This window comes from Pimephales promelas, chromosome 17, assembly GCF_988280905.1.
Source record: "Pimephales promelas chromosome 17, fPimPro1.hap1.1, whole genome shotgun sequence".
NCBI classification, from domain to species: Eukaryota; Metazoa; Chordata; class Actinopteri; order Cypriniformes; family Leuciscidae; genus Pimephales; species Pimephales promelas.
Window position 1 is genome coordinate 14,966,896 of NC_142785.1, and position 12,245 is coordinate 14,979,140.

A 12,245-nucleotide genomic window follows, 5' to 3' on the forward strand; every position below is an offset into this window, starting at 1 on the left:
GACGAAACTTGGTGACTTTTATGGCATTATGTATGTGAACACACAAAAAAATTGAGGTCATGATCTGAGCATGCTAAGTGGACTCAAAAAATAGTCGCACTTGTGCTCTTCGGTCAAAAATGACCCCCATAGGAAATGAATGGGAAATTGTAAAAAAAAAATGAAAAAAAAAATTGTGAATTTTTGTTTTTTGTCAATTTTTTTTTTATAAGAAATAGTTTTTGAGATTGTTTCAACTATATATTCAAATCCAACAACAACAACAACAAAAAATGTGTTCATAAACAGCTGGGGAATTCACATGCATGCCTCTCCATATGTAGCTGTACATCAAGTGGTTACACCATGATTCTACGCTTTTTCTCTATACTGTAACCAGATGGTGCTAATTTTCTTCAAAAAATATTTTTCTGAAGGCCTAGACTCTATATTAAACTAAAATACTGCATTAATATTTTTTTGAAAAAAATAATATAGAAAAATATATATATTTTTCCATGGCAAAAATAAACCATAAATATTGCATAAATATTAATAAATTCAATTAAATTGTCTCAAAATACTAAATTAAAAAGAATAAATATTATAGAACAAAAATAAATTGCATTGGTTTTACTGGGATGGAGAACGTTTCATTTTTAGGTGTCCGGTCACTTTTGACCGGGAAGATAACAAGTGTGACTCCGAAACGAAGAGCACCTGAGGGTTAAATGAGCGATCGTTTCGCTTGATAAGACCCTTATTCATCGTCTGGAATCGTTTAAAGCCCTTTGAACAGTTTCCAGTTTGTTACAAAAACTGTCTTTTGGACCTTGGACCATTTGGTTACTTACCAGTAAGTAAAGTGCATTATGGAGAAAAATCCTGTAATGTTTTCATCAAAAACCTTAATTTATTTTCGACTGAAGAAGACATGGACATCTTGGATGACATGGGGGTGAGTAAATTGTCAGCAAAACCACTCCTTTAAGTCATTTACTTAGTCTCTTGACTTAAGAATGTTTTAATATATGTACTGGTCTGAAAAATGAGACAAAAATACAGAGTAAAACTAAAAACTAAAAATCATTTTCTACCAGGACATGATCTGTTTTTCTGCAGATTTGTATCTTACTGCAGTGATGCATGCAGTTAACATTTTCATTTGTATTTTGTTTAGTCATAATGGTAAAATATAGCCTATATCATTCTTAATGTATTTGCATCAAGATGATTCACTTGCTCCTTAACATTTTGATGCATCGCCCATGCATCAAAATGTTAAGGATCAAGTGAATCATCTTGATATGGATTTGCATGTTTCTTCTCAGAAACGGAATTGTATCTTCTCAGCTTCATGGCCCGCACCCTTCAGCTGGCTTCCTTCAGTTCTGTCTTATCTGTACTGACTTCTACATTGTCTTGGAGAGGTGCATTTCAAGACCAAGAATCATGCATTTCTTCCTGCTGGGATGTTCAGTCATGGCGCTGATTTACTTCTCAGGTAGATGGCTGTTTTATAAACATTAAAAACTGCTTTTTGGTTTGAGTTTTAAAAATGAATACGCTTTATCTAATCGATAAAATTGTGGCAACAGATTACAAGCAATAATATTAATTAAATATAACAAATTAAAATTAAGTAATAATTAATCAAATAAATTCCTTAAAAGTTAACCATTTAAAATGAGTAAAGTTTACACCAAAAATTAAACAAAAATATCTGAATAACAGACAGACGTCAAAGATTAAGAACTAATTATATTATATTGCCAACATTGAAGACACCTGATGTTAACAAGCAGAATTACTGAAGGAGAAAACTGTAATTTTCTGTAACAATCCTAAAACAAACAACGATCACCATAATGGTGACTTAAATGTATGTTTTTTTTGTGTATTTGTTGTTGTTGTAAGTTTTACTCATGGTTAACTTTTAAGGAATTTGATTAATTATTACTCAATTCTAATTTGGTAAATTTAATAAAAAATATTGCTTGTAATTTGTTGTCACAATTTTTTTGATTATATAAAGCGTATTCGTTTTGATGTACTTTTTAAGATACGGGAGGAATTATTTAAGATAGCAGTTCTTTGCAACTGATTGATTTGATTTTGTTTTACATTTAAAAGTTGCAGAATTACATTTTGCATATTACAGTTGCCCTAGACTTGTTTTCAGTGTTGTTCTTCCTTCCCATCTGTGAGTGAAAGAGGAAGTCCCACCGCTTCAAAACAAGTTTGCATTTGCCAACTTTAAAATAAACAGTTGTAATGTGGTACTGTTAAGTGTCTTTGATAATGCCAAGCATGTTTCATGGTTTTACTTCTGCTGATAACTTACAGCAAATGGCCATTGCAATATTAAACCGGTTTTGTCTTATATATTTTTTCTCTGTCCATCTCATAATTTCAGCTGAAGCAAACAATGTCCGCGTGTTCCAGAAGCCAAGATTTCTTGGCGTTAAGACAGGTCGGTCTGTGATGATATACTGTGTGTCGTCTCATTCATCTTTGCCGGCGAATGTAGTGTGGTTTAAAGACCGGGTTGACAAAGTCACACTCGAGAATAGCCAAAGAATAGATATAAAGGAGAAGAGTGAAAAAACAAATGCCTCTATTACCATAAAGAAAGTGGAGATTGAGGACAGCGGTGTTTATTTTTGCAAGCTGAATGATACGGTTGGACCAGGAACTGCGCTACAAGTGTCCAGTAGGTGATGATTTGTTGTTGGTGTCATTCATTCACTTTCTTTCTTCGCTAGCCTGTTTCCCCATTGTATTTCTTTGTTTCTTCCACAGGATATAGTGAGCCCCAAGCTATCTTGCACAGATCTAGAGTCAAGGATGTTATCATTTTCCTTCAGGCTTTTCTGTTGATTCTGTGCATTGTCATTCCTCTGGTCAAGTTTTACAAGCTGGTAAGTTCTCTATTACTTTGTATGTGTACTTGTGTGAGGTATCCATTACTGTTTGGTTACGCTTTATTTCGAAGGTCCACTTTAGACGTTCTACTAACTATAAGTAACTTTGCGAGTACATGTTAACTGACTCTCTTTAGAGTATTAGACAGTTTGGTGTAGTAGAATAAGCTGACATGTAGTTGCAAAGTTAATATAGTCAGTAGAAAATTGGTTGAGGAGCATCAAAATAAAGTGTTAGAGGATTATAAATAGGCAGACTGTTATATACTCTCATGACTGCTAGTTGACATGCAGCTACTTAGTTAGTTGAATATCTAAAGTGGACCACAATTAGTTTTTTTCATAATTCGGTTATCAGTAAACATTAACAGCAGTTTCACATTGTGTTTGGTTTCAGGAGAAGAAAGAAGAAGCAGATTATGAAGAACCTGAGGATGATCACATATATGAGGTGAGGGTTTTGGTTCATTCGGTTAGCTTGTTACTGTCATGTGTTGCTTTACGGTTGGTTGAGTTTTAAGATCAGAGTTCTGCAATTATTGTTGCATGCAATACAGGAAGTGAAAACACACATGGTAAGCTGTGACAGACAATGCATGAAATTATACTTGTGATGGACAATGCAATTTCGTAAAGCAAATAAGAACATTTCTAAACTTTTTAAGTTCCGGTCCTCGAATTTGATTGGCCGAGCGCCGTTCCATGAGTTCAGTTGGTCTGTGTCAGTCACTGCAAAAATATATTTTTCCTTGGATTCCTGACTTGTTTTGCAATACAAATTGTAGGGATGCACACAGTATATTGGCCAATATATTCATTTTTAATGTTATCGTTATCAGCTCGATAACTCGAAAATTTGGCTGATATATTACAGCAGATAAATGTATTATTCTTCAGATGTGCACTATTCACCATGATGGTTTTGAATTGCTTGAAATATGATTGAAATCAAGTGCAACATGTGCAGCGCAAGTCTGTCATATAGGCTATGACAATATAATGAGAATATTATAATTGTGTGCTTGGTTCAGGCTCTCAAACATTATATAAAAATACGGATTTACATTTATTGGTCAATGTATCGGTTATCGGCTTTTAAATATAAAGTTATCGGTATCGACCAAAGTTGTCATATTGGTGCGTCCCTAACCAATATAGTAACTTAAGACATTCTTTTGACTCTAAATAACCTTTAAAGTGGCAGACAAGCACATGCTTTATATAAAAAGAAAGATATTGTCCACTGAAGTGATACTAATATAGTTATCTTTATAGTTATTGTCCTTGGTGTGTAACTTTGCGAATTCTACTAAACCAAACCCTAACACCTAACCCAACTTAACAGTTTGATAACACTCTACTAAAAATCGAATGAGAGTTAGTTGACATGTAGGTGTAACGTTGCTTAGAATGTCTAAAGGGGACCATCAAAATGAATTGTAACCTTGATTGATGCAGGAATGTCTCTTTAAGGCAAGTCATTTTACTCGCCCATCTTTGTTTCAGTCGTGCACATGCAGCTCTTATCTCTCTCTCTCTCTCTGGGCAAACATCAAACACTCAAATCATGACCAAGAAATAGCATATTTCAGGCTGGACCAGCCAATGCACATGTACAGTCATAAGTGTGTGTCTCACAACACTGACTGTTTCTATTGATACTGGAGCTTGTGAAAGCAGGTGCAGTGATGCAATGACTATGCCACTTATTTTCCACTTGTACTTTCTCCCATTCATAGAAATATGAGTGCACAGTAATATCTAAAGTCTTTAGTCTTATGGTGTTTGGTGTTGTTAGTAGACACTCAACAGTTGATTGGGTTTTGGCCTCATTTAGAATTAATTTACAAAATAAATGAAATAACCATACAGCACTAATGATTTAGACCTTTTTTTCCTGGAGGAAGAATTAATCGTTCTGTCTATATTACAGTTTTTCTCAATTGCTAACACATCTCTTTTCTGTAACAGTGTCATAACTACACACCCACTCGCAAAAACCTTATACTATCATCATGTCAAATAAAATATTTTAGTCAAAAACATGTTTACTTTTGTCAGAATCAAATTTTTGGCACAGGTGGCACAGAAAAACTAACAAATACACATACTATTTTCTTGCCTATATTAAGTAAGCAATAAGGTACGAGAGGCTCCGCTTCGCGTCGTGCCTAATAACGCCCTTCAGCCGTCACTTATTCACGATACAGCACTTGCCTCGAGTACCTTATTGCTTTTAAAATGGTTGCCACACAATGTTAAAGTAAAAAACGATGTATTAGTGCAACTTTCTTGAAGTAAAATCACTAAAAGCCTACCTTCCGCTAGAAAAAATAGTCCCTGAGCGTGAACAGCAACAACGTTCCAACGTGTAAAATGCGTGAAAGCTCAAATAAAAACAACATAGAACTGCAGTGTTGCGCAGCGATCAATAGAACCGTTGGGTGAAGCGGTCTTAGCCGTGTTTTATCGTGAATAAAGCACAGCTCTTGACCAATCAGAATAAAGGATTCGAACTGACAGTTTTATAAGAATAATTAACACTTACAAAATCCTCAACATTCAAGAATAATGTTGCAGCTCAAGTAGTAGACAACATATACTGTCAATACCACAATGAGCTTTACACTATACAGTTGAGAATATTCTAGAGATTCTGGAAGATTAGAGAAGATAAGCACTAAAGGTCAAATACCATTTGGATTGAATATGAACTCTGTATGCAACACAATACAGTATACGGTCAATTACAGTGCAGTAATAAATAAATAAATCAAGCATCCTCTGCATCTTCTATTATAGCAGTTTCTTGGTCTTCTGACAAGAATTTCTCTACTTTCTCAGTTCTGCAAAAATACAATACATGGAAAAAAATTGGCAACAAATACATTTGACAATCACACGTTTGAGGGTGTATGTTCAATAGTTTACTGTACATAAAATAGTGAATTTTCCCTCCCCAGAATTACAGAAGTTCTGAGTTCTGTAATTATACTGTATGTGCTGTATAAAAAGCCTGTGGATGTATAGCACATAATCATTCACCCTCATGTCATTCCAACAACCATAAAACTTCCGTTCATCTTCGAAACACAAATGAAGATATTTTTGATGAAATCAGAGAGCTTTCTGTCCCTCCATTGACAGTCTATGCAACTTCCACTTTCAAGCCTCAGAAATGTAAAGACATCATTCAAGAAATCCATGTGACTCCAGTGGTTTAATCTCAATTTATGAAGAGATGCAAGTGGGTTGTTTGCGAAAAAACATAATTTACCTCTTTATTTACAAAATATGAATCTCAAATGCTCGTTCACGCAACAACTTCTGATCTCGCAACACAACACACATGCATCTTGGTGCATGTTCTCATGAACACACGTTTTTGAGTAATATATTGTAAATAAAATGTTTGGGTTTTTTTTCTGCGCAAAAAAAAGCACTTCATAAAATTGCGGTTGAACCACTGGAGTAACATGGATTACTTTAATGATGTCCCTGCGGCTTCAAAGTGTAGTTGAGCTGTCAATGGAGGGATAGAAATCTCTCAGATTTCATCAAAAAAAAAAAAAAATCTTCATTTGTGCTCCGAATATAAATTAAAGTCATACCGGTTTGGAATGAAGGTGAGAAATTAATGAGACCATTTTCATTTTTGAGTGAATAATCCCTTTAAACGTTTTATGAAATGTCTTTGTTTTGAGAACTGAATTAATGGTTCGGGAAATTGTGTCAACTGAATCAGTTATTAGGCTATAGTGTGTTATCAATCGAGAAAAACTGTCATAAATGAAACTTTAGTGTACTACTTTGACAACATCACATGTTCTTAATATTCTTTCTGCTTTTTCTGTGTGTGCTGCTGTACAGGGTTTAGAAATCGAGCATTGTGGTGGTGATGTGTACGAGGACATCTCTGCTTACGCCCAGCCCACAGATGCAGAATGGGAAGTTGAGTCCCCAGAGCAAGAGTGAGAAAACACACACATCCATATCAGCTTCAACAGAACAATGATTACATTCAGTCCACTATCACGACAGACCATCTGTGTGTGCTGTGTGCACACTGATGATGTCACTGAGTGTGAGTGTATGTTTGAGAAAGATTTCACTTGAAAGCATGAAAATATTTTGGAAGCAGTAACCATGCCGTTACTGTTTATATAAGTTTTGATGATGTTGTAGAAATTACACATTTACATAATAATTCCCAGCTTACAGGGACCGTTCTCAGATGTTCTCTCACTGTTACGAACAAACTAATGTTAATAAAATATTCGTTCAAAGTTATGGTCTTTAATAACATTATCAAAACATTACCGCAAAAGAGTTATTTACGCATTATTCATGGAATGTTTTTAATGAAATATTTTAATTGGACAGATGGTTCAGAGAACATTCAAATGTAACATTCCCACACTGTAACAAATTTAATGTAAAATCAACAGTAACTTACTGGAAAATATCATCAATTTAACAGTAATATAAGGATTACTGTAATTAATGTCACACTTAATGTTTTTTTTCTTTTTCTTTTTTCAAAGAATAGCATAAATTGACAGTTACTTTCCTGTAAATAGTTCTACGGTATGACAGCTGTAATACATCAATAATACTGTAAAAGCTTCTTAAATTACGGCAACTTACTGTAAACTGTTTTTACAGTAAACTTTCACTAATAATACAGCAAAAATACTGTGAAAACAACAGAAATCATTTACAGTACTTGCAAAAATGATAAAATGGAGAAAACATGGCTTTAATGGTTTCTAACATTCACATAACCGAGAAAGAAACAAATGTTTTTAAAATGTTCTGAGAACATTCAGAAATAACGTTTTCATTACTTAATGAGAACTTTAGCAAAAACTTTTGCTTTTTTGGTTTATCAAATGCTATTGTGTTATGTGCTAGTTTTTTTTTTTTTTTTTTTTTGAGTGTGTTTGTTTTATAAATGCACTGGCTCTGGCGTTTCTTTTGTGTTAATAAGGTGTGTGTATGAGGAAATAAAAATACTAGTGGTAAGGAACTTCTCAAAGCTAAAGGGACCTGCAAATCAAATGTCTACTTTCACTTCATATCTGTTAAAATAAGCATGTGAGAATAAAGTGTTTTCCCACAAAGCAGCTTTTTTGGTATGTTTTCTTTGCATTCTTTCTATCTGATGGACTCTACAAATCTGATAATCATTTGAAAGAGCATCTGCAAAGACCGTCTGTACAAGGATTTAACATTGTCAATGTAACACATTTGCTATATTTGATTAGTAAAATATTGCAAAATCATATGTGTTCTTCATTTTATGTTAGTATTTGTTTTGATTCTTTACCCTAAAACATTAGAAAACTGTTTGGACTGTACAGTAGGCCTATGGGTTATGTTTAGGCTTGAATGCAGACTGAGAAAGGATAGGACACATGTATGGAAAAGAGAGAATCTAAGAAATACAAAAAGTGACACCGACTGATAGAAAGAGAGACTGGAAGAGTGTTCTGTCTTCTAATAACGAAGTGCTGTAAGAGCTGCAGGGAGAGCGCCATCTTATGGCCATTCAGACAAACTAACAGTCGAGATCATCTTCAGGCTGGAATACACATGACTTTTCAACAGATTTTTCCCTGATTTTAAGTTTTAATTTGTAGTAATGGTTGACTTTTTAATTCTTAGTTCAGACTTAAGGCTTATGTAAATTTTTTCCCTCTGGTTTCACAGATGGCTTAAATCTAGTAATTATGACATTTCAATATTCATATGATGATGATGATGATGATGTGTGAGATCCTCAGTTGTTTTTCTTAACCTTCTACAAAGTCGACATCAAGTGTATGATGCTCTGAAAAGTGCTGTAGTTTCTTCCAGCCCAAGCTGCCAATTTGCAAACATCGGAAAACGTTTTCTTTTGGAAAAGATTTTATAAAATTTCTTTAGATTTTATAAATAAATTCAAAAAATATATTAAGAATTCAAGTTTTTATTGAATGTCAAAAATACAAAATACATAATAATGTAATGTAATGTAATCAGTAATTAAAATTTTGCATATTAATTCTAGAATAAAGGATAATTAATAAATAAATAAATAAGTATAAAATCTTTTTTTAAAAACTGCAAAATATATCATATAAAAAAATATAAAATATGTTAAAATAAATATAAATCAAAAATAGGCCTACATATTAAATAGCAATAAATAATAATCCTAAATATCTTAAATAATTATTAATATGTAATATCTTTAATATAAATAAAAGCTAAACAGAATAAAAAAAATCAATAAATATCTTTTTTAAATAATTTTATAAACTTTCTTTATATTTCATAAATAAATTCACAAAATATATTGAGAATTCAAGTTTTTATTGAATGTCAAAAATACAAAATACATAATGTAATCAGTAATCACTGCATTTTTACGTATTAATTCTAGAATAAAGAATCATTAATAAATAAATAAATAATAAGTGTAAAATCTTTTAAAAACTGCAAAATATATCATATAAAAAATATAAAATATGTTAAAATAAATATAAATCAAAAATACATATTAAATAACGATAAATAATAATAATAATAATAATAAATATCTTAAATAATTATTAACATGTAATATCTTTAATATGCTAAACAGAATAAAAAAAACAACGCTAAATATCTTTTGGATATAATTTTATAAGCTTTCTTTATATTTCATAAATAAATTCACAAAATATATTAAGAATTCAAGTTTTTACTGAATGTCAAAAACACAAAATACATATAATGTAATCAGTAATCACTGCATTTTTGCATATTAATTCTAGAATAAAACAACCATAAATAAATAAATATAAAATCTTTGAAAAAACTGCTAAATATATCATATAAAAATATAAAATATGTTCAAATAAATATAAATTAAAAATACATATTAAATAACAATAAATAATAATTCTAAATATCTTAAATAATTATTAACATGTAAAATATTTAATATAAATAAAAGCTAAACAGAATAATAAATAAATCTATAATTCTTTTTCAAATGTATACAAAAAGAGGAGTGTAAACACTGATTAATAACACTGAAATGTTTCTGTTCTTCTGTAAATGAGGAGCTTTTAGAAGTCCAGTCAATGAGCCTGAAAGTTGAAGGGGAAAGACTCCAGCTGGTTCAGGAGACTAATGACCCGTTTCCTGACGATCTCCCAGCTTTTACCTCCATCCTCCTGTAAGAGCCAGACAACATTAGGAGGAGTTTCCACATTTAGAGCTGAGGGTTAATCTTATTAGAAATAGAATCTCACCTTGTTCAGCTCTGTCATTTGTCTCAATCTTTCGAAATAGAGATGCAGCTTTTTGTTCTTCTTCATTTTGTAAACGCCCTGCATTCAGAAAGACAAGAATGAGTTCTTCTGGCTCGACTGCTGATGACATCACGTAAATGCACATATGAACATACGGTACTCACACATGAGCGCAGTCCGTCAATCTGCGAATGGATGATGTTTAAGAAATCGTCAAATTTTTTAGCATCCCATTCCCAGGGAACGATGGCATCGTCGAAGAGGCCAGTGATCTCCACCAGAGCCTGAATGACAAACAGGATCTGCTTCTCAGGCTGGAAACAATAGAGATAGATGTTAAATATAGCTTTGTAGTTTGTAATCAACAGCACAAATCAGTTTTTTTTTTGTTTTGTTTTTTGGTGATAATCGTTTTTACTAACCTCTGCTCTTCTGTGGTTATTGATCAGCTCATATGGGATAGGGTTGATGTCCTCGTGGTCATTATGGATTTTCTCACCCTGCAAAATATTTAGAAACAGATTTCATGAAGACACTATATTGAACAGAATCAAATCTGAATGCTTTTTAATTTTTTGTATCGTATTTGATTGATATGGGTCATTAATATAGTAAGAATATGAAGTTCACCAGTTTTATTCAAAGGCAAAAGACTGAGCCGAAATATGAAAGTTGCTGTAGAGATTGATTAACATGGCCAAAAAGTAAGATGAAATTCTGATAGCTAAATCCGAATAACAGATACTGACATAAAATTCATATTAATAGATCAGTAGGATGATATAGTTTTATGAACCATATTATGGAGTAAAACATATAATGCAATGCAATATGATTGACAGATAAAATAAACTTCCCTCAAAAGCCTGATATTATATTGATTCTCACATTTCAACATGATTTCTTTCATCAATCAGTCCAGTAAGTGTTCATCATGAAATTTCACTAACAATATAGTATATCAATATAGTATAACAATATAAATATCACTAACAGATTGAGGTTTTTGCTCATGTTGGTAACTTACAGGCCAAGTCATGTATTGTATGATACAGTAGCCAGGGTTCAAAACACTTTGTGAAGTGTTTTTACACTTACAGTCCTTCATGACAATTTTAAGACAAATATTAATCTCTCAAAGAATAGCCATGTATAAAAAAAATCGAAAGACATTAGTAAAGTAGAAAAAGAAAAAGAAAGAAAAAAAAACACTCACCATCGTTCTGATCAGATCCAGAGAGATCCCATGATGGTGCAGAAACTTTGATTGACTTTGTTGAGTTTGTCTGGTCCACCTGCAGCTCAGCACAGAGCTGACACACACTGCCAGGAGAAGGCATAGCTTCAGATCCACACGAACATTCATCCTGTTGTCTTGAGTGATCAGTGATTCAGGTTGATCCGCTTGATGAGCTTCTGCTGCTGCTGTTTCAGTCCTCCGTTTGTTCTTTACTGCTGTTGTATGATCTTGTCTCTTCTCCTCCATTCTGTCCTCTTATATAGGCTATCTCATGAATCGAATACGATATTCAGATTCACTTTGCAGATGTCACAGCGGCACACCTGAGCCGATAGGTAAACCACACTCGGTCGGGAAAGTTCCTGTCATTGGAATTCCTATAGTGATTTCTCATGTACACAATAACAACCGCAAATACACTACACTTGAATGTATACAGTATTAAACACCACCGAATAGTAATGTAGCCCTATACAGCAGCCCTACAATAAATAGGCTATTAAAAGACAGAGAGAGTAGGCTAAATGGACGTGTTGCCTTGTAACGAACACAACTAGCCTAAATAAATAAATAAACAAAGAAATTACACGATAGGCCCAGAAAAAATACTGCAGAATAAAGCACAATATCATATAGCCTATTGTTGGAGAGCATAATAGCCTAGGCTATATATTAATTAGCCTACACAAATGTTTACAGCGTGTGTTTTGTTTAGGCTAATAATTTATTTTAGTAGCTAATTCTTGTCTGTCTGTTTGTTTGTTTGTTTGTTTGTTTGTTTCACGGTTTGCAGAAGAATAAGGTCAGGTTTCTTTGCGT

General features: G+C 32.8%; 2 protein-coding genes across 3 annotated transcripts; one reads left to right on the forward strand and one right to left on the reverse strand.

The window, feature by feature from the left end:
* Positions 1 to 1,358: 1,358 nt before the first annotated feature.
* Positions 1,359 to 8,018, forward strand: cd79b (CD79b molecule, immunoglobulin-associated beta). Of its 2 annotated transcripts, XM_039685473.2 has the most exons (5): positions 1,359 to 1,483; positions 2,396 to 2,692; positions 2,782 to 2,900; positions 3,301 to 3,354; positions 6,774 to 8,018. In XM_039685473.2, the coding sequence occupies exons 1-5, from the start codon at positions 1,432 to 1,434 to the stop codon at positions 6,876 to 6,878; spliced, it is 627 nt and encodes a 208-aa protein (XP_039541407.2). In that variant the 5' UTR covers positions 1,359 to 1,431; the 3' UTR covers positions 6,879 to 8,018. The 2 variants fall into 2 exon arrangements, with proteins under 2 accessions (XP_039541407.2, XP_039541408.2); XM_039685474.2 differs by lacking the exon at positions 1,359 to 1,483 and having other exon boundaries at positions 2,019 to 2,692.
* A 1,952-nt stretch (positions 8,019 to 9,970) lies between these two features.
* ifnphi4 (interferon phi 4) lies at positions 9,971 to 11,839 on the reverse strand. The gene is made up of 5 exons (XM_039685309.2): positions 11,403 to 11,839; positions 10,609 to 10,686; positions 10,351 to 10,500; positions 10,187 to 10,264; positions 9,971 to 10,108 (listed from the first exon to the last, which is right to left on the reverse strand). The coding sequence occupies exons 1-5, from the start codon at positions 11,670 to 11,672 to the stop codon at positions 10,013 to 10,015; spliced, it is 672 nt and encodes a 223-aa protein (XP_039541243.2). The 5' UTR covers positions 11,673 to 11,839; the 3' UTR covers positions 9,971 to 10,012.
* Positions 11,840 to 12,245: the final 406 nt, after the last annotated feature.

What these genes read in the sequence shown, in the direction of transcription:
- cd79b (XM_039685474.2), top strand. Translation starts at nt 2,281, where the DNA reads ATGCCAAGCATGTTTCATGGTTTTACTTCTGCTGATAACTTACAGCAA. An exon ending in TGGTCAAGTTTTACAAGCTG is followed by an intron (nt 2,901 to 3,300) that starts GTAAGTTCTCTA and finishes GTTTGGTTTCAG; the next exon opens with GAGAAGAAAGAAGAAGCAGA. An exon ending in AGGATGATCACATATATGAG is followed by an intron (nt 3,355 to 6,773) that starts GTGAGGGTTTTG and finishes GCTGCTGTACAG; the next exon opens with GGTTTAGAAATCGAGCATTG.
- ifnphi4 (XM_039685309.2), bottom strand. Translation starts at nt 11,672, where the DNA reads ATGGAGGAGAAGAGACAAGATCATACAACAGCAGTAAAGAACAAACGG. An exon ending in ATAACCACAGAAGAGCAGAG is followed by an intron (nt 10,501 to 10,608) that starts GTTAGTAAAAAC and finishes TATTGTTTCCAG; the next exon opens with CCTGAGAAGCAGATCCTGTT. An exon ending in AAATGACAGAGCTGAACAAG is followed by an intron (nt 10,109 to 10,186) that starts GTGAGATTCTAT and finishes TGGCTCTTACAG; the next exon opens with GAGGATGGAGGTAAAAGCTG.